Genomic DNA, 27,827 nt, shown 5'->3' with positions numbered 1-27,827 from the left:
ATATAGCCTGACATAAATCATACGTAGAAGTGGAAGTGTTAGGATTTTTGGCTATGGAAACGAGATATAAATTATTGAACTAGAAGAGTGAGTATGTTGAGTCAAATAAGCTTAAGAGATTTTCTTCAATAAATAGAAGTAGTCTTTTCTTCCAAAGTGTCCCTCTGCTTACAAGGATTCCTCCCTTTTATAGTAGGAGGATGTTACTTTATTTATAATAAAAAATATATAGTGGAGAAACCATGATGAATTGTCTCTTCCTCGATTCCTATCAAGATTCTCTCCGTAGTGCGGTTGCAACGGCTCCTGTCTGCGAGCTTGATACTGGCTCGAGCCCAGTATTGGATCGAGCCCTCGTCCTTGAGTTCGAGTTCGACATTCGGGGTGAGTGTCAATCGGTCTGTGCATCTCCGACAACCTTCTCTTTGCCTTGCGGTTCGATTTGGTAACGGATTTATTAATGATATCGAGCCGATTCCTTGATCGGTCTTGGAGCTCGGGGCTTGTATGTACTATCCTCGAAACACGTCTCGAGCTCTTACTTCGATCGCTTACCATTTGGACTCGATCAAACGTACGGAGGCCGAAATCTATTTCAACCGTATACAAATATTTGGTATATTTTCTTAAATTTCTTCATCATGTGTCACGGAGACACAGGACTCCATTCAGGAGCCAGCTGAGATGCAGGTTTGACTATAAAAATAATTATTTTTTTCTATAATTGTTCTCTCTCTCTCTCTCTCTCTCTCTATATATATATATATATATATATATATATATATATATATATATATATATATATATCATATATATATTATTAATTTATTTTTTGTAGCTTACTTCTGGCCCAGTGGACTCCTCTACTGATCCAGCTAGCCTTCCAAACGATCATGCTATAATGCATCCTCAGATAAAGAGGTGACGAGATGAGGATGATCCTGATAGCGAGGCCGGTTGATAGGGTATGCACCTTAGGCCAGCCAATGCACCAAAGCATACAGGATGTGGAACACATTGATAGTCAGCTTGCTTTGTATATATTATATTAAACAATAGTTTTGCGTAAATATTATTTTATGTTTAATATTATTACCTTAATATTTTAAGTTTTAATATTATTTATTAATTAAATATCAGAACCACATAATACATGAAATCTAAAATTTAAGATAAACAATACAATTAAAGTAGCCATGTGTTTATTTAGTCACTATCGCTTATTATTCTCTGCTTCAACCAATAATATTTCTCTTGTAGTCGATTATTTTGTTCATCGGCTTCTTGCAATTTCTCCTTCAATGCCTCTACTTCTTTTTTAGCATTGTAATATTTTTCTTCGAGTTTCAAGATATTCATTTCTTACTCCCCCCGATATCTTTTAAAAGGTTTAGTAAGCATGATTTGTAGTATTCATGGTTAATGGGTTCATCATTCTTGAAAACTACATTGATTTTTCTCCTACAAATGGTCATGATAACAAACGACTATCACTGTATCATTTTATATAATAATTATTCGAATAACCAACATAAATTTGCATATTAATAACTTACAATGTATTTAAACATCCAACGTCTGCGTCCTAGATTACAAGTGCCCCAGCATAACTTCAAAATTGTGCGTTTCCCACCGTAACACCTAGGGACCTCATCGCGGCCAGACATATCGTATTACTGGAACTTGAAATTTAAAAATAAAAATTAATTGGTGGTTTAAGCTGTGAGAATTTGCAAAGAATGAAGTAACATGTTTGGAGTATTTAAAGGTAAGAATGGGTGATTTTAGGTTGCATAACGCATATTCGACATGCGCCATGTTGAACTAGTAAACGAAATATTACGATACAAGTGAGTACACGCCTTTTTAGTAGGACAAGACAAGGTGTGCATTTAATTTGTACTTCTTTTTTATGAACTATTGCATAATGCATATTGTACATGCGCCATGTTGAACTAGTAAACGAATCATTACGGTGCAACTGCGTACACGCCTTTTCAGTGGGACAAGACAAGGCGTGTATTTAATTTTGTACCATTTTTTTGAGGTACATATGATAATATTCGTTCGTACTGTTGCATAGCGCATATTGTACATGTACCATATTGAACTAGTAAACGAATCATTACGATACAAGTGCATACACGCCTTTTCAGTTGGACAAGACAAGACACACATTTGATTTGTACTATTTTTTCTGAAGTACGCACAATAATATTCGTTTGTACTATTACATAGCGCATATTGTACATGCGCCATATTGAACTAGTAAATGAATTATTATGGTACAAGTGCGTATACGCCTTTTCAGTTGGACAAGACAAGGCGCGCATTTGAATAGCGCATCTTGTATATGCGTCATGTTGAACTATCTATTTTTTGTTCTTGATAGGTATAACCAAATTATTTTTGAAGTTATTTATTTAACCGAGCCTTTTCAAAATTCCACTTACCTTTAATAAATAATTTAAGAAGAGGCAAAAGAGTGAAGGTAGCTCAAAAGATCCACATGGTACGGGTCAGAAAGTGAATACAATCAATCCCTTTCTTAACAAAAAATATGATAGGTTGTTATACTGATTTGGTGTATGATAAGTGGTATGTGTTTTACGTCCCTTAAAAAATAAACCCATAATATACATATAGATCTAAAAATTGCTTGGACATATTGTTGAGGGGAAGACGTATTCTGCAAAGCTTGAAGGTGTGTGAATTTGGGATGAAAACCTATTGTGGGTTCCCCTATGCAGCCATGCTATATTCTCTATCAATATATTTCATCGCCGCAAACCCAGTATGTTTAAATCACTTCATGGCATGAGATCATGGCATGTGATAAATTATCCATTTATAGCAGGAACATAATCACATGCTCTCATTGATGGTGTGGGTATTATTACCACGACCTTGATGCAAACTGGTTCGAACTGTAAACATATTTCGGTCACTGCAATATTGTAAATATGTATGCGAGTGTGACCGCTACCTATAACGCTCAAACCGATGCATCAATTTTGGCATAATTTGAACACCTTTTTCAACCAAGGAGGATGCACTACGAAATCTATCAACGAACCTCTCCGCCAGTTGCTTAAATGACATTCACACTATGTCGGTGACAGGCAGTCCACGGGCTGACTTCAACAACCCATTGAAAGACTCTGAGAAATTTGAAGTTAAATTCCCCCTCTTTTGTCACCATCCTTATGCAGAGTCCATTTATCAATCTCAAGATCTCTCAACCAAAGATAAGCTTCTTCGTCTTCCTGCCAAATCAATTCCATCCGCATCAAGAATTTCCTCTCTTGATGATATGTTGCAGCCATATATATTAGATCATGCAACCTCTTATTTGAATAAGCCTGCTGAAAGTTGATCTTCAAGTGCCTAACACAGTAATGGTGGTAGCTGTACGACTCATTTCATTCATCCAAAGCACGCACAAAACTTAAAATCCCAACATGTCGATCAGATATTAGACAAATACCAGAATGTTGTCGCACAACGTGCTTCTTCAAGTGGTTTAAAAACCATATACAACTCTCTTGACTCTCATTTGCACAAATAGCAAAGGCGAGGGGAAATATTTGTCCATTACTATCTACCCAACCGCACTTAACATCTTTATATCATACTTCCCGTACACATGTGTGTCATCTGTGGAGATTATCGGCCGGCAATGAGCAAACTATTAATGGATGGTTTAAATATCCATAACACATATCTGAATATATTTTTTGCAATGTCAGGATACCAGTCGTGCTTCCATTCAAAAACTGTCCCTAGATTAAAGTATTGCAAAGCAGCTATGTAGCTTGGTAGAGCCACAAATGACTTATCCAAATTGCCATAAACAATCTCAAACGCATATTTACACAAGAGAAATGCCTTTTTGTAATGATATACTCATATACCTGCGCAACTGATATTATGCACTCCTTCACCTTATACTTTATGGGCGATTCAATGTGTGGAATCAAGATAAGGAAAATCGGATCAACATTCAAGTTAAAATAATTCCCATTGAATGTGTCCATATTACAAGTATGCTTGCCAATATATTTTTTCACCACCCACATATTAGTTTTCAACTTTTTTCCATGCGTCATCCACTTACAACCTTGGTCACATCTACGAAAAACTACCTTATATGTTTTTTTAGATGACTCAGCAACCTCGATCTCATGGCAGTTGTTTATGCTGTAAATTTGCTCCACCCTACTGAGGTGAGCCTTGTCATTAAAAAGCATATTATTACAAAGCTCTGTTGGTCTACTTTCACCCCACATTGCTGTACAAATTTTATCAAGATCCCTTGTGAGGGCATCCATATCCGGCATACCTAGCAAGTGATCAAGGTAGGGAATCTCCCTTGAATGAAATAGCACATGCGACTCGTACACCGCTGGTCTAACGATAGGTGGAGTTTACATATATCGAGCATGCTGAGTGGTGACATCATACTCCATCGTTAAATCTAGTTTCTCATTGTCACTCTTATCTGTGATGTGCGGTTCCTCATTATCACTCTTATATGAGAAGTTTGTTTCATCGCCGGACTCATTAGCATTGTTGTCATAGTCACTATCATCTTCCTCACTCTATGCATCTACTATATCCCGATTCAAAATATCATCATCGCCCAACTAAGTTAGGACAAGACCGCCATGTTGCTCATTCTTCCTGCACAATCAATGGAATAATTAATATTTTGTATATCTCAACATAATATATTAACTTTAACGTTTAAACGTACTATTAATAATTTTTAGATAGCCCATGATGAACATTATCAAATTACTGATGGCTCGACGATGGACCAGCATAATCCATCCCTCCAAAAGCAGGTATATTTCCACAGTTGGTTGGTTCATAACTAGTAAAATTCATATCTGGCTGGTAACCCCTATTAAAGATATACGAGTTATTATTATTATTATACATATAAAATAAATAGTAATACTACAACAAGGTAAGTTGTAATTTATCACTCGGCTTGTGAATTTTGTAAACATGTGTCATGACCCAAATTCTCACCTTGAGGATCGTGATGGCTCCTAGTCCCTAAGACTAGGTAAACCTAACACATGCTGAGTTATTAACTGAATTAAATTACTTAATCATTAAACATAAACTAGTAAATGACATACATAGCTAAAAACGATCAATAGTTATACAACTTTCCCAAAACAACTAGTACTTAGTCATAAGCTCTACAGAGTTCACGAGAAATCTCTATATACAATACTGTTCTGGAATTAAAATAAACAATAATAATGAAAGACAATAGAAGGTGATTCTGAGGCGTGCGAAAGCCATGACATGTATACCTTGAAGTCTCTGTAGCAAATCACAAGCAGCTAACTAATGTCCGGCACGCTCCAAAGTACCTGGATCTGCACAAAAATGCGTAGAAGCATAACATGAGTAAGCTTGTGCAAGTGTACTATCATAACTAAAATCAATAGGTAAAATCAGGGACACCGAGTAGCACATTAGAAACAACACAACAAAACTCGTAATATGCATGACACACAAGAAAGCCACGCCACTACACAAATGTCATCAATAACAATGCCCCCAGGCCATCACAAATCATCCCTGACATAACCCCCCTTGTCTCGCCCCGTGCGCAATAATAAAGTAAATGCCCCCTTGTCTCACCACACACAGATCAATAATTATCCCACCTTGTCTCGCCACATGCGCAAACCAAACATATATAGCCCTCTTTGTCTCACTGCATGTGCAAATATCAATAATAACAATAGCACAGATAACTCACGTGCAAACACCTCGACAATCCTTTCAACAATGCCATGTGTACCAAAAACACAATAATACAACATAACAACTCGCATCACACGTGCCCATATGCCACAATATTGCCATAACAACAATACCAGTACTACAACAATACATAGCACATGACTCAACAACACTGAGTACAACAACAATAACAATAACACGAGAGTACGGTTGGTAAATCAACACAAGAATGATAACAAATCAATAAAACGGAAGAATAAACTCAACAATGAAAGAGATAACATGTAATGATGACTTGAAATAAGAATAACTCAACAATGAAAGAGTTAATATATAATGAAAGCATCAATTAAGAATAACTCAACAATAAGAGAGGTAACATGAACTTCAATTAAAGCATGTAAGAGTGAAATCGACAATGGAAGATATAACATGGCATGACAACTTTAATTAAATGCATATAAGAGTAACCTTGACAATGGGAACTAGAGTATGTTAACACAACTTCAATTAAGGCATGTAAGAATAAACTTGACAACGAAAGATAGAACAAATAATAATACCTTCAATCAAGTGTTTATAAGTAACCTAAGAGTCCAAAACTGCTCAAATACCACATATAAGCCCGTGTACACACTCGTCACATCATGCACACATCTTTCACATAGTTCAAATAGTACAATCAAACTCAATCCTAAGGGGTAATTCCCCCACACAAAGTTAGTCAAGATACTTACCTCAACTAGGCCAAATCAACACTCAAAAATAGCTTTTCCCTTAAAATTCGCCCCTGCACGGCCCAACTATAACCAAAAATAACTTAATAACATCAAATAATGCAAGAGAAACCAATTCCAATAAATAAATTTAAGGTCTTTACACATTTCTCCAAAGGTCAACCTCGGGCTCGCCCGGTCAAAACCCGAGTCCAAGGGTAGATCTTGACTACCCATGATCGCACGAGTCCATATATGTAATTTATTTTCAAATCCAAGTCCAATTCGACTCTCAAATCCCAATTTTTTATTTTTCAAAATAAGGAAAAAATCCCCAAAATCTCTCTTAGATTCTCATCAATTTGATATTAAATCTCATATATAATCATAATAATATAATTAAAAATTGATCAAAATCAATTACCCCAGTGATTATAGGTGAAAACACCCTTTCCAAATCGCCTCCTACTGAGTTTAGGGTTCCAAATTATGAAAAATGAAGCCAAAACCCGTCTGCCCAGCTCTTTTGTTCAGGTGTATATGTCGCAATTGCGACCATACAATTGCAAAGAATAGCTCAAAATTATAGCACCTAACAAACTTGAGGAATGTCGCAAATGCGACGTTGACTTCGCATTTGCGAAGTTTGCTCCTCTCGCAAATGCGACCACATGATAACAATTGTGACCCTGTCCAGTCCCAGCCTTACTTTGCAATTGCGAGTGAGGCATTGCAACTGCGCTACCTGCCCCCACTTTTCACTTTGCAATTGCGAGGTTGGTGCTTGCAATTGCGATAACTGGAGCACCAGCACACCAGCAACCAAAAAATGAGTTCTATCCAATTTGAAACACGTATGAAACTCAACCAAGCCCTCGGGGATCCAAACCAAACATCTGCACAAGTAAATACTATCATACAAACTTGCTCGCGCGAGCAAAATACCAAAATAATACCTAGAACCATGAATCGGACATCAAAACGCATGAAGTTCAAAATAAAACTCAAGAACCTCTAGAATTGCAACCAAACATCTGAATCCTATCAAACCAACTCCAAATTACACCAAATTTTACAGACAAGTTCCAACTAGCAAAATGGACCTATTTCAAGTCCCAAAACCAAAATCCACCAACATAGCCAAAAAGTCAGCCTACGGCCAAACATAAGGAAACATTCTAAACCTCAAATTGCCAACTTTCGGCAAAATAAGTCAAATCAACCTAAGGACTTCAGAATTCAATTTCGGGCATACGTCCAAATCCAAAATCACAATAAGAACCTATCGGAGCCATCAAAATACCATTCCGTGGGCCTTTTCACAAAAGCCAAACCTCGGTTAACATTTTCAACTTAAGTTTCTAAAATGAAAAACATTATTCCAAATCAATCCCGGAATACTCGAAAATCGAAACTGACCATACACGCATGTCATAATACACAATAAGAAGCTACTCAAGACCTCGAACTACTGAGCGGAACGCTAAAGCTCAAAAACGACCAGTCGAATCGTTACATTCTCCCCCTCTTAAACAAATAATCATCCTCGAACGTGCCAAGAGTCGTTCCAAAGTCATCAAATCATTGTATAAACTCACCATACACATACACATGGGTGATCCCACATCACCCCAACCGATATAATCCCAACAACACAATCTCAACAGAAGATTACTCCTTCCACTCATGTCGATGAGCTCTAGAACAAAATTTTCACATCTACCAAGAGCCTTATTCTCACATAAACACACTGCATAATCCTCAACAAGCTGCAATAGTTCATGCGCACACCCACAAAGGTATAACCTCATGACGTAACATATCACCCATATGCCCATAGCAACAACTCTGACCCCAATCGCTGCCCATTACCAAATTTGGTACCAGTAAATAGCCTTATATTGACTAGAACCTTGTTCCAAACCTTCACAACACTGATAATGATATAAGAAACGTGCAAAAACCATAACTACTCATCTGACTAACAAGCCACACCGAACGCCACCTGGGCACATACATCACAATCCAAATCCATCAAGCACAACTCAAATTTGACGAATATGGAAAGAGAAACATGAGAGAACTACCAAACAAGTCCAACAGGTATGACTCCCCATCGATACCATACTACGAATCCATCCTACAAGAAAGAAGCAAAGACACACAACAACCACAACGAATCTTACCCTAATATGACCCCACCACGGTACATAGCCCGATACAAACACACCTATCCACAAAGAATACAAGGTTCCTATCCTCCACTGGGATTCACAAGTCATATAAGAATCTCAACAACTAAAACACTCTACCAACTCAATCTCGTAGAACCAAAACCACAACACATAACAGACTTCCCATACTTGTAGGACACCTAAATCACAAGTCGTGGCCAAATCATCCAGAAATCACATCAAAACCTATTGTATCAACTAATAGAAATTCCACCAAAGCCTCATGACCCTCAATAGCGATCAAAGTAGAATGATATACATGGGCAATCATAATAGAATACCCAACTAGTACAGACACCCAAATAGAGTACAAGAACCATGAAACACAACCATATATGAAGCAAGATAAAAGGACTCATACCAATAAATAAGACCAGATCAAAATAAAACTGATGCACCTCTATAACAAATCGAAACCATACATGTAGCGACATCATCTGGTGCAGCGGCCTCCAGCCTACTAGGAAATCATAGCAATGGGGATGGTCTCTCCCTCTAGGATGCCCTCTACATGTCTATCCCCCATCTCTAGCTGGTTGCGCAAGTGTAGCGGCAATTAGAGCAGAACCTATAGCCTGAGCACCTTTCTAAGGAACAATCACTCGGAGTATGGGACAATCTCTCACAAAATGCCTAGTATCCCCACACTCAAAGCAACCTCTCTGTTGACGTGGCTGTGGAAACTATCTAGAACGAGTACTTTGGGACCTGTGGCTAACTGAAGTACCACACAAAACCTAAAGTACAGAATGAACAGGATGACCAACAAAACCTCTACCATGACGCGCTCTGCCCCTAAAATAGGGATTAGTAGATCCTCCCAGTCCACGAGGCTTCTTAGCCTCCCTATCCTCCCTCTCTAAACCATAGATGTGCTCTATCCTTCTAGCGATCTCCACAACCTGCTGAAAAATGAGTATCTATCTCCAACTCCCGAGCCATACTGAATCTAAGACCATAACTAAGCCCCTCGATGAATCTGCAGTCTCGCTCTCTGACTGTAAAAACCAACACAGGTGCATGACGGGACAACTCACTAAACGTGATGGCATACTCCAACACCGTCATAGTGCTCTGATGCAGCTGCTCAAAATCCGTACGCTATGCATCCTAGAGGGTCTGGGGAACAAACTCACTCAAAAACATATATGAAAACTAAGCCCAAGTGAGTGGCACTGCATCAACTGGCCTACCCTCTATATAAGCCTGTCACCAACTATATGTCACCCCTGATAGCTAAAATGTAGTAAAGGCTACTCCGCTCACCTGCATATTGCCCATAGAGCGGAGAATACAGTGGCACTTGTCCAGAAAATCCTGCGCATCCTCAGTAACTGCGCCACTGGAAGTAGGAGGGTCATACTTCTTGAACCTCTCAAGCCTCTTCTGCTCCTCCTCTGATACCTCTGGCCTGACCTCAGGCTGAACCGCTATAACATGCGGTGCTGGAATAATACCCGAAACCTGATCAACATGGATCCGCTTCTCGAGAGTGCAGGCCGTGAGAGTTTGAGCTCCTCCCTGAGCCTGTGAAGTAGCCGGTGCAATCGAAATCGATCCCGCCTAAGCCATGGTACCAAACATGCTCAGGAAATGAGTCAGAGTCTCCTGAAGTCTAGGGGTAGCGACAGGCGTCTCAGGTGCCTGCTCCCCAACCGGAGCTACTGGTGGCTCCTCAGCTGTTGCTCTGGCAAGTGCCCTAGCTGTAACACGTGCTCCTCCTCGGCCTCTGCCTCTGCCCCCACCCCTAGAAACATTGGCTCTAGGGGTAGCATCATTAGTGACTGAAGCTCGTGTCCTCACCATCTATAAGAGAATAGAATGACAAAGGCTCAAACTCCGAAATCAATAAATTTGCATGAGAGGAATGAAAGAAGCGAAGTTTCCTAATAGTTTTGCAGCCTCTCAAAGATAAGTATATATATTTCTGTACCGATCCGCAAGACTCTACTAAACTTGTTTATGACTCGTAGCACCTATGAACCTAAAGCTCTGATACCAACTTGTCACGACCCACAATCTCACCTTGAGGATCGTGATGGCACCTAGTCCCTAAGTCTAGGCAAGCCTAACACATGCTGAGTTATTAACTGAATTAAACCATTTAGTCATTAAACATAAAACAGTAAATGACATACATAGCTAAAATCGATCAATAGTTATACAACTTTCCCAAAATAGCTAGTACCGAGTCATAAGCTCTACAGAGTTCACGAGAAATCTCTATATACAATACTGTTCTGGAATTAAAATAAACAGTAATAATGAAAGACAATAGGATGTGATTCTTAGGCGTGCGAAAGCCATGACATGTATACCTTGAAGTCTCCGTAGCAAATCACAAGCAGCTAACTAACGTCCGGCACTCTCCAAAGTACCTGGATCTGCACAAAAATACGCAGAAGCGTAACATGAGTATACCACAGCGGTATCTAGTAAGTATCAAGACTGATCTCGGTGGAGTAGTGATGAGGTTCAAGTCAAGACACCTTCTAGACATAGTAACCTGTGCAAAACGTTAATATACAGCAAATAGAGGAACATATATCAATGTAAAGCTAAACATGGAAAAATAACAATATAACGCTATCAATGGAAACTAGGGACAACAAATAGCAAAAAGGAATAAACATGTCATAATTCAGCAAGTAATCATAACATAGTTATGTTACCAGCGAAACGAATTAAGGAAACAAGTGACAACCAAATAATAAACCGTTCTATCACAAGGTTTACACAAGAATCACCTCGAGGTACCACACCTCACAATCACAATCACGAGTCTAAAATAAAGAATCATAATCACATGGTATCTCGTGCCCACATTATCAATCACAACCGCACGGACAACTCACGTGTTGCACGGACAACTCACTAGCCAATACCATTAATGACTCAGATCTGCACGGACAACTCATGTGCCACTAGAAAAAATATCTCATATCCGCACGAGAAACTCACGTGCCATAGTCCATTCCACACACAGAAGGCAGGTATACAAGAATACACGTACATGATCAATGAACATCAAGCTTCATACTCCTTGACTGGTATAAATAATATGTTACGGTATATACTTGTGCAAGTGTACTATCACAACTCAAGTCAACATGTAAAATCAGAGACACCAAGTAGCACATTGAAAATAACACAAAAAAATCGTAATATGTGTGACACACACACAAGAAAGTCACATCACTACACAATTATCATCAATAACAATGCTCTCAAGCCATCACAAATCATCTCCGACATAGCCCCTTGTCTCGCCGCATGCACAACAATAAAGAAAATGCCCACCTTATCTCACCATACGGGCATCAGTAATTATTCCACCTTGTCTTGCCACATGCGCAAACCCAACATATATAGCCCGTCCTGTCTAACCGCATGTGCAAATATCAATAATAAACTTAAGGTCTTTATACAATTTCCCAAAAGTCAATCCCGGGTTTGTCCTAAATGAGTGGGTCTTTGAAATGGGTCAGGTGTTTAAATTTGGCCAATGCAAAACTGCCCGGTCATTATTAAATATATTTTTGTTATTATTTTGAGATGGTCGTTAGTCATAAGAGTATATTTGAGCCAGAAAGAAAACGACAGGGGTACTTTTAGCCCAATAGGTGGACAGAGGGTATATTTGACCCTAAACCTATAGTTCAGAGGTAGTTCTGGCCCTTTTCCGATGTTCAAATCATTAATTTAGAATCGAGTAACTTAAAAAGTATTAAAATTTCGAACCCATAAACTTCGATTCCTAGCTCTACCTCTACCCGCACCTCTAACTAGAGTTCTTCGGCACTCAAGTGCTGAAGCACCCATGTACAAAGAGCCAAGGGCAGATCTATGAAGCCCGTGGGAGTGGCACGCCACCCACAGACCTCGACCGAGACCCAGTATGTCCATATGTGGCAGAATGGTATAAAACATTGAATTGGCACCCGAACTAACAAAATAACATGAGGTGCCAGTGGTTAAAGGCTTCTTGTTCCGCCGAGGAGACCTAATCGAGTTGAATGCGCAAATCTCTTTTTTTTTTTGGCTACAATCTATTCTTCCCCACGGTTTGGGTATTTTAGTTCACCTATTCCCTTTTCTTTTTTCTTGCTGACTTGTTTTAATTTTATTACTTCATGTTCTTTTTTTACTGATTCTTGGAAAAAGATATTGCTTTCTTTTGTTGAAGTACATAAAAAAAATTGTTTCATTGATTTGTTTATATAAGTCAAAAAGACGAATAATCCGAAACAAAACTCAAAATAAATCAAAGTGACCAGTGGTATACCGTACTTGGACAGTGTAAGTAGCAAATCTTAAGTTATAATGACATTCGAAACCTTCAAGTCCCGGATTCATCTCTGCAAAGAGCATTCATCTTCGTAATCTTCACGAATATCATTCTAAAAGTAATCTTGAACAAAGAATACAATTTGGTGTTGTTTAATGAAGTATGAAAACTTGAGTAGAAGAAAAAGAAAATGGCGGTGGTTGTGAGAAAAATTCCCCGTGGTCGGAAAAATTTTCCAGTGACGAAACTTATTTTCCGGTGGAAATGATATGGGCAAGGAAGAAGAAAATAAATGAAGAAAAAGAATAAAAAAAGTAGAGTAAAGTAGAAAATAATATTGTATAAATAAATGATAATAAAATAAATTTTTAATGTTCTTTTTCTCGAGCGTAAAGCACACTCATCACACCATCCCTACTAAACCTCAAATGAACTCAGGGATACAAGGAGTACTAGAACCCCACATAGTTTAAGATCTTGACAGGAATAAAATAATTCCGATCCGCAAAGCTTTTTCCTTTAACTAGTACTAGTATTAGTATTTGCGTCATACACAGTGATATCAAAAGAAATGAATTGTAGTAAATTTCATCTATCAAAATAGCAAAGATGTAAAACTATTACTATTGAGTTTTAAAGCTCAACTATTCGCCTGCCTGCCTGCATTGTCTTTAATTGATGGTTTCTCATATTTATTGATTCCTTAAGTTAAAAAACATACTCAATTAACTTTACCACTATAACATTTGAATGATATGAAATATTTCGTACTCGTATAGTAGACTACTTACTTTCCTCGAAAAAAGTTTGAAATATTTTTTCTTTGGTTTTTTCTTCTTTTAAACATAGTTTGAAAATTGTGCATGGAGATATATTATCTATCACATAGGATCCGTTCTCCAAACTACATCCCTTGGCAGGGGTCTTTATAGGAAACATCATGTCATTAATTATCAGCTATAGAATTCTACAATCAAAAAAGTTTTATTTTTGTTTTGAACATTGGATAACAAACTTTTCGATTGTTATGTACATGATTGGATATCGCCTTTTACTTTTTTTTTTTAGTGTAAGATTTTTACAATCAAAGACTTTTACTTGATGGTGACTAAAACTAAATATTCATTTGAAAAATAGAAAAAGAAAAACAAAGGCAGCAGAATGAAATAAAAGAATAAACATAAATGAATAAAGAAAGTGCTTAATGAAAATAAAAACATAAAAGAAGATTAAAAAAAAAAGGCTTCTTATGTCGTAATTTTATAAATAACATAAAAGTTAGTATCACAAGAATTTTTCTTTTACTTGTATCTCAACGTTTCTCATTATTTTGTATATTTTCTAATAAGATCTAAAATTCGTGCCTTGGAGATTTAAATCTCACAAAATTTAGATGTTTCAATTTAAAATAAGAAAACTACCAACATTTATTTGCAAACCTTCATCTTTCGAAGTGATTATACATATAATAAAAATTATGTTATTAGTAAAAGTTTATTATAGTAAAATAGAAAATTCTATCATGCACTATGGCGTTTGCAAGAAATTGAAAAAAACACTTCTCCATAAATGTAGATAAAAACATTCAACCAATTCTATTATTGAAAATCTTATTAGTTTTAAACTTTTTTTATTGAGTTTTGCTTTCCAGGTTTTTTAAGAAAATGTCACCATAATTTGTTGTTTTTCTAATTAAAAAACAATTCCACGTGGAAGGTGATAAAATTGCAAGGAATAAATATAGTAAGATCGTTTATCTTGTTTATTGAAAAGCTTTATTTTTTAATTTAAATTTGATGTTATTACATAACCTAGATGATATTGACCTAATTTTGCAATGTGGTTGTTAGTTTGAGTCCCCGTGTTCCTTAAGATTAAAGTAAACAAGCAATAAAATGAACACAGTGATTTTTACATGAAAAATCACTCGGCTCAAAAGGTGCAAAAAACACGACCTACCACGTAGGATTTTCAGCTCCAACTCCACTAGAACACTGAGCCAAAATGTATCAATTACAAGACTGTAATTAAATACTCTCTAGTACTCCTACAACTCCTATTTGATTCACAAGTTACTCTAACTTGTAAAGCAAAAATTCTTACTCCAACTCACCGATTGGTTATGACACTTGATTACAACTCAATTACCTAAAACACATTCACTAGACTGATTCGAGAAGAATACAATGCAAGTACTCAACACAAGTAAACAACTTATGACTCTTTAGTTGATGTGCAAAGGGATAGTTTAGAAGTCCAAAGTCAATCCTATTTAAACACGACTTGAGATCTTCTAGGAATCCTATTCAAAGTCAGCTTCCTCTTTGATAGGACTCCTACTGTTCCAAGGATTCCATACGCTTTGGGACTTTAGTCTCCGACTGAATTATCCATATCTTTTTTAGCAACGACCCTTATCACTTATAGTAGTCATCGTCCACCAACTTCGGACATGGGTAACTTTGAGATAAAGCTATTGTCTTGTACAAATGTACAAGTATCACTCAAGTGGAACTGATTCTTTCTCCTCAGGAACAGGTTCTTCAGAACAGTTAAGCAGCTACGTTGAGGACCTAGTTCTTTGAACATTTAGTCATACTTTGTTAATCATAAAAACTTCTATATTCAACAAATTCCTCCTTTTTGATGATGACAAACTCTGTGCACAACAGAACCACAACATAACCAGATAATCACCTCAAAGAACCAGATAATTACAACAAGCACTATTGACAGACATGTGTGTTCACAACAACTTCCAACCTTATCTTCTCCTTTTTGGCATCATCGAAAACACACAAAAAATATGTTAGATACTAAGCATAGATAATGTAAGATTCAAGGCCAAACAGGCGACAACACAAGCATAAGAAAGGGAAAATAAACTAGGTTGATGATCCAATAGAGTACAAAGCAGTAAAGCAGAGCAATAGGAGACATTAAGTAGTGCCAAAAGAAGCCCATGGCCTTGTCTTCATCATTAGAACAAAATAAACTAAGCATACTGCAAACTACTCAGATTAAGACAAAAGGAACAAAAGATAAGGTATCACTAGAATAGCAAAAGAACTAAGGACACTAGGAAGAACAAGTTAAAGGGTGAGAAGCAGAAGGGGTCAAAGCTTTCACAAGGGTAGTAATCTGTTGAGCATGGGCCTCCCTGTCTCTTCTGAGCTCTTCTCTGAGTTGCTTTGTTTCCTTTCTCAACTTATTATTGTCTTCACGAAGCATGGCATTCTCTTCAACAGCCAGATCCAACCTCTTGCTGAGTTCTGCAACCCTACTGCTCCCAAGAACAATGGCGGATCCTGTGGGTCCTCTTGTCTTGATCTCCTCATAGCCACATTGCTTGAGGGTAACAACATCCAAAACATCATTGTGGTTTACAAACTTAAGCTCAAGTAAGGCAATGTTGAGCTTGTCAAATAACTCAGTCAACATGAAACCATATGGCATAGTATACTTTGGTTTGGAAGTATCTGTAGCTCTTGCCATGTGCTGGATCGTCAAGCTAGGAAGATTGATAGGTCGACCAGTGTCAAGCAGTTCCATCATAGCCATGTCTATCACAGTAGCTTTATGCCTTCTCTCAGACCCTTGAAGAATGCAGGAGTTGAAAAACTGAAACTCTAGCTTGTGAAAGGGAGTCATATCAATCTTGTACACTTTCTGGGGAGCATCTAGTTCAAACTTTTGGGAGAACTTCCTTGTGACACAATGCCAGTGTCAACATAATTGTCTTTGGCTGACCACTTCTTCTTCATGTAATTGTCAAATGCCAAAGAAGGGATATTCAGAAGCAGCCCCAGCTCATCAGCATCAAACTCCATGTCAAAGACCCCTACCTTACTCTTGACTACCTTCCCATCAAATGAGAAATTTGTATAGAATTACACCACAATAGGAACACATACTGGGGGGAAACCTTTGAAAAACATGTGCTTTCACCCCTGTAGCTCAAGTTTCTCAACCAGTTGAGCCACCCCCTTCTCATCAGTGTTCGCAAAAATCTTCCCATTTAGCATTTTTCTGTTCCTGAACTCTATGAGTCGATCGACTGCAACTGGCACATTCTTTCTTGTCTTACCCCTACTGGCCCTTGCAGAAGAGGTAGCAGGTTTGGTGACTTTGGCTCCCCTTTTCTTTGGTGTAGCAGACTTTGCTGGCAAGGTAGAGGCTAATTCATCTTCTCCATCCACCTCAACAACAGGTTTTACAATTGAAACCTTCTTCTTTGGCTTCTTTACACTTCTGGGATCCTTCATGATTTGTGCATCAACAGCCTTTATTTTACTCCTTGTGAGGGGAGTTTTAGCAAGAGGATCCACTCCTTTCCTTGTTGAGACTGCTGACTTTGCAGCTTTCATAGTGGTCTTCCTGGACTTCTTCCCTACCTCAGATAGTAGCATATCATCTTCATCACTGCTAACTTCTTCATCTCCAGTGAAAGGAGTTAATAGAGACCCCGGTTCTTGAGCCCTTATCTCTTCACCAATTTCTTCTAAAAGAGCTATGATAGTGTTTCCAATTGTCATGGAACCTTCAAATTCCTCACTCACATTCACATCTTCTTCCTCACACTCTTCATCACCTCCTTCACTCTCACTTACCTTTTCTTGATCCTCACCCTCACTTTCCGAAACCTCCTCTTCTTCACTCTGATTTTCTTCTTCGGTAGAATCATTAGCCTGTTCACCTGTCTTATCCTCTATATCACTCTCCTTCTCATCTCCAGATACTCCCTTATTCTCTCTCTTTTCTTCTTCACTAGCTATGTTTTGAGTATTATGTTCCTCATGACTGTTCACGACTTCTTCTTTTTTTCACCTTCATCATCTTCCTCCTCCTCGGTCCAACTAAAATCAAGGCCATCAGAAGCCTCCTTTTGCACCGGTTCTTTACGTCCTTCCCCCTCAACCACATGCTCTACAGTCGTTGGATCTATCTCCTTTCCCAGATCCCATGCACCCTTTTCTACAGGGAATTTCTCCACTAGTGGCTTCTCACTCGTGGGTGGGAGAGTATCTAGGGGTGCAACATCTATCGCAGACACCAAAACATCTAACTTAGAAGTAGGATGTGGTGCCTGATCAGTAGTGACTGATACTGATTCCCCCTAAATCACAGATCCCTTGGCTACAGTGTCACCCTGCGTAGTATCTTTAGGCACTTTCTTGATAGATTTTCTTAGAGTTGTTTGGACCTTTGTTGACTTAGATTTATTTTTCGCAGGAAGCTCAGGTGCATGGGTAGTGGTTTTTGAAGGACGGGTTACAGTGGAGGTGGGAATGATAGGAACAACATGAATAGTAGGAACATGGGAGGATGAGGTAGGTATAGTGGAGGATATCGAATGAGAAAGAGCAGGTGTGGGTGTGGGTTCTCTTAAAGGCTTGGCATTTTTCTTCGATTTGGACTTCAAGATTTTGGGTTTTGCTTCAGCCTTGGTTAATGATTTAGCTTTAGAGGGTGTTTGACTGGCTTTAGGCATGGTGATCAGTTGAAAGACTCGAAGAAGAGAAAGAGAGGACTAGTTCTTGATAATTGCTTTCGATTCTTGCTTAGGGTTTGAGAGAAACAGTGAGGTTAGAGAAGCTGATCATAAGATCCTTTTAAAGGCGTTACTCCTGATTTGACGGGAAGAGAGAAGGTGACCGAATTTGAGTTCTAACGGGACTTTTATAACGATTACTTTGACTGTAAGTTTTTCAGGAGTAATTGATCTCTAATTGCACAAGGATTCCCCCTTACTCTTTGACTAGAAGACGATTAGAAGTGATGTCAACGAAATTAAAAGTCTGAGTATAGAAGTAATTTTAGAATATAAAGTCCTAGTGACTTAAGACAGTATGGCACATACCTGAGTCAAAGAACCAACTCCTTACTCTTTTTTTGCAATAAAGATTCAGCACTTCATATTAGTATCATGTAACACAGTTATCAGCCAGATTTTTTAAGCAAGTGTGTGAGCTTAATACAAGCACAAAGCTGAATCAAACACATTATACTTAATTATCTACATCTTATTATGCTTTTTCTAACCAATCACTAGGCATCAGCTTAGTGGGAGGAGTTGATTAGACCTAGTTCTAGTCTATTCCTTTCGAAGTGATCCTTACTCAGAGCTTTAGTAAAAATATCAGCAATTTGATCTTCAGGTTTACAAAAGTTAATTGGGATATTCCCTTTTTCAACATTGTCTTTGAAAAAGTGATGTCTAATGTCAATGTGCCTGGTTCTCTTATGCTGACATGGATTTTTAACAATGTTTATGGTACTGGTGTTATTACAGAAAATGGGAACACAATCAACAAATATACCATAGTAACTGATCACATGAGGATGTTGCTGCCACATATTTAGATCAGTTGTAGATAAGGCCACTAAGTTTTGCTTCTTGGTTCCCCAAGACATCAGACAAGAACCTAGAAAATGAGCTGTTCCTAAAGTACTTTTCCTGTCAATATGAAAACCTACATAGTTAGCATCAACGTAACCAACTAGATCAAAGTTGTACCCTCTAGGATACCATAGACAGAGGTCAGGGGTCCCCTTGAGATATCTTAGTATCCTTTTGACAGCCTTCGGGTAGGATTCCTTGGGATTTGCCTGAAATCTTGCACATAATCCCACACTAAACACTATATCAGGCTTGCTTGTTGTGAGGTACAATAGTGACCCAATCATTCCTCTATGTAGCATATATTCCATACTTTTACCTTCTTCATCAAGGTCCAGCTTTGTTGCAATGGCAATGGGGGTATCAATAGACTTAGAAGAGTCCATGTTGAACCTTTTTAGTAATTCTTTGATATATTTCTGCTGATGTATCATGGTTCCAGTATGTGTTTACTTGATTTGCAGCCCCAGAAAGAAGTTCAATTCACCTGTCATGCTCATTTCGAACTCATTCCCCATCATCTCAGCAAATTCCTTGCACATTGCTTTATTGGTGGCCTCAAAGATAATGTCATCCACATACACTTGCACAATCAGAATACTCTTCCTACTGCTCCTTAGAAATAGAGTGTTGTCCACCTTTCCTCTTACAAAGTTGTTGGCTAAGAGGAATTTTGAGAGCCTTTCATACCAAGCTCTTGGATCCTGTTTTAGTCCATAAAAAGCTTTATCTAGTTTGAACACATAGTCAGGAAATTCTTCACTTTCAAATCCAAGAGGTTGTTTGATAAACACTTCCTCCTTTAGGTAACCATTCAAAAAGGCACTCTTTACATCCATATGGTATAAAGTGAACTTCATGTGGGCAGCAAAGGTTATCAGCATTCTTATAGCCTCCATTCTATCTACTCGTGTAAATTTCTCATCATAGTCAATGCCCTCCCCTTGATAGTATCCCTGAATTACCAGTCTGGCCTTGTTCCTTGTGATATTTCTTTGTTTATCAAACTTGTTTCTGAACACCCATCTAGTATTTATGACAGTTCTGTTCTTGGGTTTTTGTACCAGGTGCCAGACCTTGCTTCTCTCAAACTGATTTAGCTCCTCTTGCATGGCTATGATCCCGTATGGATCCTTTAGAGCTTCTTTGATGGTCTTAGGTTCAACTTGTGAGAGGAATGTTGTGAGTGCACATAGATTTCTTATAAAAGATCTGATTTGCACCCTTGCATTTGGATCAGAGATGATATTCTCAAGAGGATGTGAGCTTTAATGCTTCCATGGTCTGATCTGTATACCTAGAGAATATTCACCTAAGGAGTGACCCAAAAGAGCAAGTTCAATAGGTATGGCTTCATTAGTCTGGTCAACAGTTAGAGTAGTTCTTTCTTCTTCCTGTTCCTCGTGATAACTGTCAATTTCCTTGTGGTTTTTAGATCCATCTTTATCAGATTCCTTTGTATCTCCATCACCAGTGAATTCAATGTCATAATCTTCATCCTACATACCTTTCTCAGCTAAATTATAAGATTCATAAAAAATAACATGAATATTTTCTTCCACACACATAGTTCTTTTATTAAAAACTTTATAGGCCTTACAATGTGGAGAGTAACCCAAGAAAATTCCCCCGTCACTTCTGTCATCAAATTTACCTAGAGCTTCTTTCCCATTATTATGCACAAAAAAGTTGCACCTAAAGGCTCTCAGGCGAGTGATGTTGGGTTTTCTTCCTCAAAGTAACTCATAGGGAGATTTCTCAAGAATGGGTCTGATCATGCATCTATTTAGCAGGTAGCTAATAGTATTGAATGCCTCAGCCCAAAATTTCTTAGGCAGTCCACTGGCAATCAACATGGTCCTCCCCGTTTCTTCTAAGGATCTATTCTTTCGTTCTACAATTCTATTTTGTTGTGGAGTTCTAGGTGTAGAGAAATTACGGTCAAAGCCATGTGAGCCACAAAACTCAAGGAATTTTGAATTTTCAAATTCAATTCCATGGTTAGTTCTTATACTTAAAACAATACATCCTAGATTTTGTTGAATCATTCTTACAAATACATATAAGACATAAAAGGTTTAATCTTTGGATCCCAAAAACAAAGTCCAAGTATACCTGGAGAAGTCATCAACAATCACAAACCCATAACTCTTACCTCCTTTGCTCTTTATTCTCATTGGTCCACATAGGTCCGTGTGAAGGAGTTCTAGAGGTTTAGAAGTAGTTAAAAACTTCTTAGATTTAAAGGATGACCTAACATGTTTCCCTCTAACACATGCATCACATACCTTGTCAGAGGTGAACTCAACTTTATGTAGCCTAAGAACCAAGTCATTTATTGCCAACTTGTTGAGTTGAGAGAGACCGGCATGTCCCAGTCTTCTATGCCATAACAGTGGATCATCTTTCACTACACTCAAGCATGTGTTCTCACTTTGGGGAAGTGACATAATCGATATCTTGTAGACATTGTTACATCTTATACCCTTTAACACAATTTCATCAGTATCAAGCTTAGTGACAATGCAAATTTTGGAATTGAAGTATACCTTATTTCCTTTGTCGCACATTTGAGAGATACTAAGAAGATTGTGTTTAAGACCTACCATATAATACACATCTTCTGTAACATGAGAGAGTGACTTGCCAACCTTGCCAATACCTATTATCTGGCCCTTTTCCCATTTCCAAATGACACACTCCCTTCTTGGAAGGATGTAAGTGAGAGGAAGTTTTTCTTTTCTCTAGTCATATGTCTTGAGCATCCACTGTCTAGATACCAGTCCTGATTATTTCCTCTCACCTTAGCCTGCTTGCTTCATCTTCAGTTTCTGAATCACTCATGGCCATCATTCCTATCACTTCTTCCTCTATTTTGGATTCTTCAATCGCCACCAAATCCACTTCAATGTTTTTATTTCTAAAGCCAGTTTCCAAGGTCCTCCTTATATCATGAGTAGAGATGCAAGAGGATACTCTGAGAAGAGTGTTTCTAGACAGGCTTATGTAGAGCAAGTCCTTTACTTTAGCATTTTTCTGAACTAGCTGACAATCTTCCTCATCGTATTCCTCTTCTCCTTTGTTGCACTTGTTACCTTCACTATCTAATTTGGTTGGGAGAATTGGTCCATGACTGACAATTACCCATAGGTCAAAGCCAGTAGCCTGAAGAAATGCTCCCATACGTAGCTTCCATTTATCATAGAGGTGTTCATCAAACAAAGGAGGTCTTCCAATGCACATTCCAAGCTGTACTGGGGGTTCTGTCTTCACAACTTGGTGTTCCTTAATCACAGCATAGAGACTTATAGCATCATCCTCCTTTTCTTCCTCTTGATCACTTCTACTGTCCTCATATGCTTCAAAGAATGCATGTTTCATTGCTTTAGTAAATCCTTTGCCTAGGATTTTTCCTTTGTTGGAACCATTTTCTCTCATTTTCTTTCGTTTCTCTTTTTCAGCTCGTTCTTTCCTCCGCTCAATTTTTCACATTGGGAAGTCCTTGACCATGTGATCTAGCTTGCCGCACTTATAGCACCCATCATAGTTGGCTTTGTATCTGTTTGTGCTTACTAATAGCCTCTTTCTTGGATGCACTTTTGAAATTCTTCATGAACCTCTTGAACATGGAAAACATTGCTAGATCAGGATCATCATAGTCAGATTCATCATCCTTAGACACTTTAAGAACCAAGGTCTTAACCTTCTTTGGTTCTTCCTTGCGCAGTTCTATCTTTCTCATTTCATGAGTTTTTAAGTTTCCAACCAACTCATCAAGTCAGATTTTATCCAATTCCTTGGCTTCCTGGATTGCAGTGACTTTTGATTCCCATGAAGCTGGAAGGATTCTTAGAACTTTGCTAACCAACTCTTCTGAGGTAAACACTTTTCCAAGTGATTTCAGTTCATTGGTTATTATCGTGAACCTAGTCATCATATCCTAGATGGGCTCAGACTCCTTCATGGAGAAAAGCTCATAGTTTCTTATGAGTAGTTCAATCCTTGATCTCTTTACTTGGTTTGTTCCTTCATGAGCAGTTTGGAGTACATCCCATATCTGCTTCGCATTAGAGCATACAGAGATTCTATTATACTCATCAGGACCAAGTCTATATATAAGGATTTTCTTAGCCTTCGCATTCTTCTCTATCATTCTGAAGTCTGTTGCCACAAATTCGGAGGGGTCATTAGGAACTGTTTCAGTTTGTGTATTTTGTTTAGTAGGAATCAAAGGACCTTGGTTCACTAGGGTCCATAGTTCATAGTCTTCGGCTGTTAGAAAATCTTCCATTCTTGCTTTCCACAAGTTGTAATACTTTCCATTGAACATGGGTGGCCTCGTAGTTGATTGTCCTTCATTAATTCCGGGTGGAGCACTCACCTTGCTCCCAAGATCTCTCTAGGTATTAGCCGTATAAATGAGAGAACCTGCCCTGATACTAATTGTTAGTTTGAGTACCCGTATGAATTACTAAAGAACTTGTTTCTTCACCGTATTCCTTAAGCGTAAAGTAAACAAGCAATAAAATAAATACAATAATATTTACGTAGAAAATTATCCGGCTCCAAAGGTGCAAAAATCACGACCTACCACGTAGGATTTTCAGCTCTAACTCCAGTAGAACACTAAACCAAAATGTGTCAATTACTATAATTAAATACTCTCTAGTACTCCTACAACTCCTATTTGATTCACAAGTTACTCTAACTTGTAAAGAAAAAATTCTCACTCGAACTCACTGATTGATTTTGACACTTGATTACAACTCAATTACCTAAAACACATTCACTATACTGACTCGAGAAGAATACAATGCAATTACTCAACACAAGTAAACAACTTATGACTCTTTAGTTGATGTGCAAAAGGATAGTTTAGAAGTCTAAAGTCAATCCTATTTAAACACGACTTGAGATCTTCTAGGAGTCATATTCAGAGTCAACTTCCTCTTTGATGGGACTCCTACTGTTCCAAGGATTCCACACGCTTTGGGACTTTAGTCTCTGATTGAATTATCCATATCTTTTTGAGCAACGACTCTTATCACTTATAGTAGCCATCGTCCACTAACCTCGCACCTAGGTAACTTTGAGATAAGGTTACTGTCTTGTACAGGCGTACAAGTATCACTCAAGAGGAGCTGATTCTTTCTCCTGAGGAGCAGGTTCTTCAGAACAGGTTCTTCGGAACAGTTAAGCAGCTATGTTGAGGACGTGGTTCTTTGAATATGTAGTCATACTTTGTTAATCATCAAAACTTCAATATTCAATAGTGGCTTATTATTAGCTTGCCACTTAGGTTCACCATATTGTAAACTATTTTTTTTTTTTTTTTACGTATATAAAGATAGATATAGATGAGAAGTTCTTACAAAAATGTTTTTATAAGGAGTACTAGAAACCCCCCCCCCCCCCTCCCCCTCCCCCACATAATTTAGGAAAGTGGCTTTGAAAAGTCTAATTTTGGTTATTTATTTTATCCTTAATGAGAAACTTTTATAGTTATATAAATGATTTGACCGCACAAAAATTTTCACTTTAAGATTTTAATATCACAAGTTTTAAAATTTTATTTTCTTTAATTAAAACTCCATGACGAATTAAACTACACCACATGATCTAAATGAAGTACTACTAATTTAAATAAATATGTTTATTTACATTGTCCTAATAAAAATTGTAAAACCAACCAGGGGCGGAGCTAGAGTGATGAGAGCGGGTTCGGCCGAACCCAGTAGTTTTGGTTCGAACCCTATATTTGTCTTAAAAATTTCATTGAATATGTATAAATTATTAATCTAGAACCCAGTAACTTCAAACGATTAGAATCTCGAACCCCTGAACTTGAAATCCTCGCTAAACCTCTGAAACCAACTAATTATGGAAAATGGATATCGAATAGCTAATTTTGTAGGATATATTGAAAATGATAAATAACGAAGAAACTGGTAAAACGAAGTGAAATAAAAGGATCCATGAGTCATTTATGAGACTTACTACTATAGTTAGTCGTGACTGCTTATTTTCTAGCTTAATATAATTAACCCTTACTACAGGAAAAGAAAAAGAAAACATGTGGCAAATATATCTGAAGCTAGCTCGATGGTGCCTAAATTGCACTATATGCGATATTTGCCGGTTGCCCCTAATAATTTTATTTTAACAAATGTGAAAAAGCACAGTAAAAGGATTAAATTATCATTTTACCCTCTTATAATCTAGACAAGATACTCCTATTTCAATTTTTGAGGTTCTTCGATCACGCTTTAATATTTTGGATTTTTTTAAATATTTTAAATTATTAATTATTACAATTTATAATATTTGTTATGTAATTTTTAATATATTATTTTATTTTTAAATATTGAAAGAATTCAAATTCACACACAAAAGTTACTCCTTCTATCCCTAAAAAGATATCATATTTTCTTACTTAGAAATAATTTAACTATAAACTTCTTATTATACTTTTATGATTTATAGTCACAAAAATGTCCATTGCTTATTTTAGGCAACATGTTTTAAAAGTTTTTTTTCTTAAACTCCGTACACAATTAAATACCACATCATAAATTGGAACGAAGTGGATAAGACTTTTATCGTTATACTTTGGTGTTTTTTGATTGGGGAACGAGTTATTCCAGAATTATAATGACAAGATTATAATATGGGGATTAAATAATGATGGAATTATTTGGTGGATAAATTTTTATTGGGATATGTTTGGTATATTGGACTAAATATAAGATATACAGGGTATAATATAAAATATATATTTGGTGTATATTAGATAAATTAGGATAAACTTTTGGTTTCAGTTTTAACCTTGAAATTTTTAAAGAACTTGGGGGAGAGCCTAGGATTAAGTAATCTCAGTTATTATCACATCCTCAACGTGGAATAGAATAATATCACAATTATGATATATATTAATCTCAGAATTAATAATCCGGATTCAAAAATACAATAAAACAAAAGATAAAATAATTTTGCATTTAATTCCATAATTATTATCCTTTATCCCACTAACCAAATTACCCAGAATCTTTCCACTTAAAATGGGACGAAGGAGTACTAGATATTTCTCACGTTTTCGTATTTTTGTGTTCAGGAACTGATTGCTCAACAAAGTAAAGAAAAGTACAAATAATAGAGCTTAAGCATATACGTCTCATAAATGTCTTGCCCAAATTGTTCCGATGTTCACATGCAATGGATCAGTCATGTGGAAATCTAATCTACTACACTAGCACGTGGTAAAACACAACCAATTGAAATCTTAATATTTGGGGTCCAGTGTTAGGTGGAAATAATGACAGATATTGAATAAGCAACAGCCCCCCGCAGAGTCTGAGAGTTTTTTCGGGTACAGTGTTAGGTGGCTGAAATTAATGCAGAACTAAATACTAATACACCGCAGGGGTGTTTATAGGACGGATCGGACGAATAATTATGTTTAACGGTTCGATGTATCGATTATCAGATTATAAGGTCATCTCCAACCCTCCCACATTTCTCTAAAATGCAGTCTTTTTTTGTCAAAATGTGGTCCCAATGCTCCTCCATTTTTGCCCCAAAATGGGGGATGAATAGTGTTACTCCAAATTTGGAGTGACACTATTAATCTCCTCTGTTACTATCATCCTTACTTTATTATTATTTTTATTATTTAACTCTTTTAATTTATTTCTTTATATTTACTGTCACTATCCCATTTTCCCCTCCGTAGGACGTCGTGATAGCACCTAGTCTCTAAGATTAGGTAAGCCTAATAATTTGCGGAATCAATGAGTAATAAACTGAACTCCAATCTCAACACATGATATATAAATATAAAACTGTTATTCAATAATTACAACTCCCAAAACTCGGTGAAAACAAGTCACAAGCTTCTAAGAGCAAATACTAAGTATCTCTATACATCAGAGTCTAAAGAAAATAAGGAAAAACAATATAGTAAGGATAGAGGGGGGACTCCGAGGTCAACTGACACTGGCAAGTATACCTTGAAGTCTCCACGTGCGGTCCAGCTCACTGGTATCTGGTATGGTGGGAAGAACCTGGATCTGTACAAAAAGATGTGCAGAGTGTAGTATGAGTACGCCATAACGGTACCCAATAAGTACCAAGCCTAACCTCGGTAGAGCAGTGACGAGGTCAGGATAGGGCCCTACTGGTAAACAACGAATTTACATCAAGAAATCTTACAGTTAAAGATTTAATTCAAAACAAGGAAAACAAGTAATTCAACTAAGCATGTTGCACAATTTTCAAGTAGGAGTTAAGGAACGTAGACATGCGATACTAGCCTAAACATGATCATTACATAAGCTAAGGCAACTCAGTTAAGGAATTTAAAATAAGACAACTCAGCAAGAACCAAAATTTTCACAATTAGCCCGTGTACGCAGTCGTCATCT

General features: G+C 37.4%; 2 protein-coding genes across 2 annotated transcripts; both read right to left on the bottom strand.

Moving 5' to 3' along the window:
* Nucleotides 1–16,951: 16,951 nt before the first annotated feature.
* Nucleotides 16,952–18,498, bottom strand: LOC138897682 (uncharacterized). The gene is made up of 3 exons (XM_070183682.1): nt 18,211–18,498; nt 17,835–18,123; nt 16,952–17,778 (listed from the first exon to the last, which is right to left on the bottom strand). The coding sequence occupies exons 1-3, from the start codon at nt 18,496–18,498 to the stop codon at nt 16,952–16,954; spliced, it is 1,404 nt and encodes a 467-aa protein (XP_070039783.1).
* A 4,849-nt stretch (nt 18,499–23,347) lies between these two features.
* On the bottom strand, nt 23,348–23,698 carry LOC138897681 (uncharacterized). Its single transcript, XM_070183680.1, has one exon. It carries the CDS (start codon nt 23,696–23,698, stop codon nt 23,348–23,350), a length of 351 nt encoding a protein of 116 aa, XP_070039781.1.
* Nucleotides 23,699–27,827: the final 4,129 nt, after the last annotated feature.

The sequence above is a fragment of the Nicotiana tomentosiformis genome, chromosome 8 (assembly GCF_000390325.3).
Source record: "Nicotiana tomentosiformis chromosome 8, ASM39032v3, whole genome shotgun sequence".
Classification (NCBI taxonomy): Eukaryota; Viridiplantae; Streptophyta; class Magnoliopsida; order Solanales; family Solanaceae; genus Nicotiana; species Nicotiana tomentosiformis.
Note: the sequence above shows the minus strand (reverse complement) of the source record. Positions and strands in the feature narration are given on the sequence as shown.

Coding starts and splice junctions, on each gene's coding strand:
- LOC138897681 (XM_070183680.1), bottom strand. CDS start 23,698: ATGGAAGATTTTCTAACAGCCGAAGACTATGAACTATGGACCCTAGTG.
- LOC138897682 (XM_070183682.1), bottom strand. CDS start 18,498: ATGCCTAAAGCCAGTCAAACACCCTCTAAAGCTAAATCATTAACCAAG. Junction 18,124..18,210: donor ATAAATCTAAGTCAACAAAG/GTCCAAACAACT, acceptor TCTGTGATTTAG/GGGGAATCAGTATCAGTCAC. Junction 17,779..17,834: donor GGAGGAGGAAGATGATGAAG/GTGAAAAAAAGA, acceptor CTCAAAACATAG/CTAGTGAAGAAGAAAAGAGA.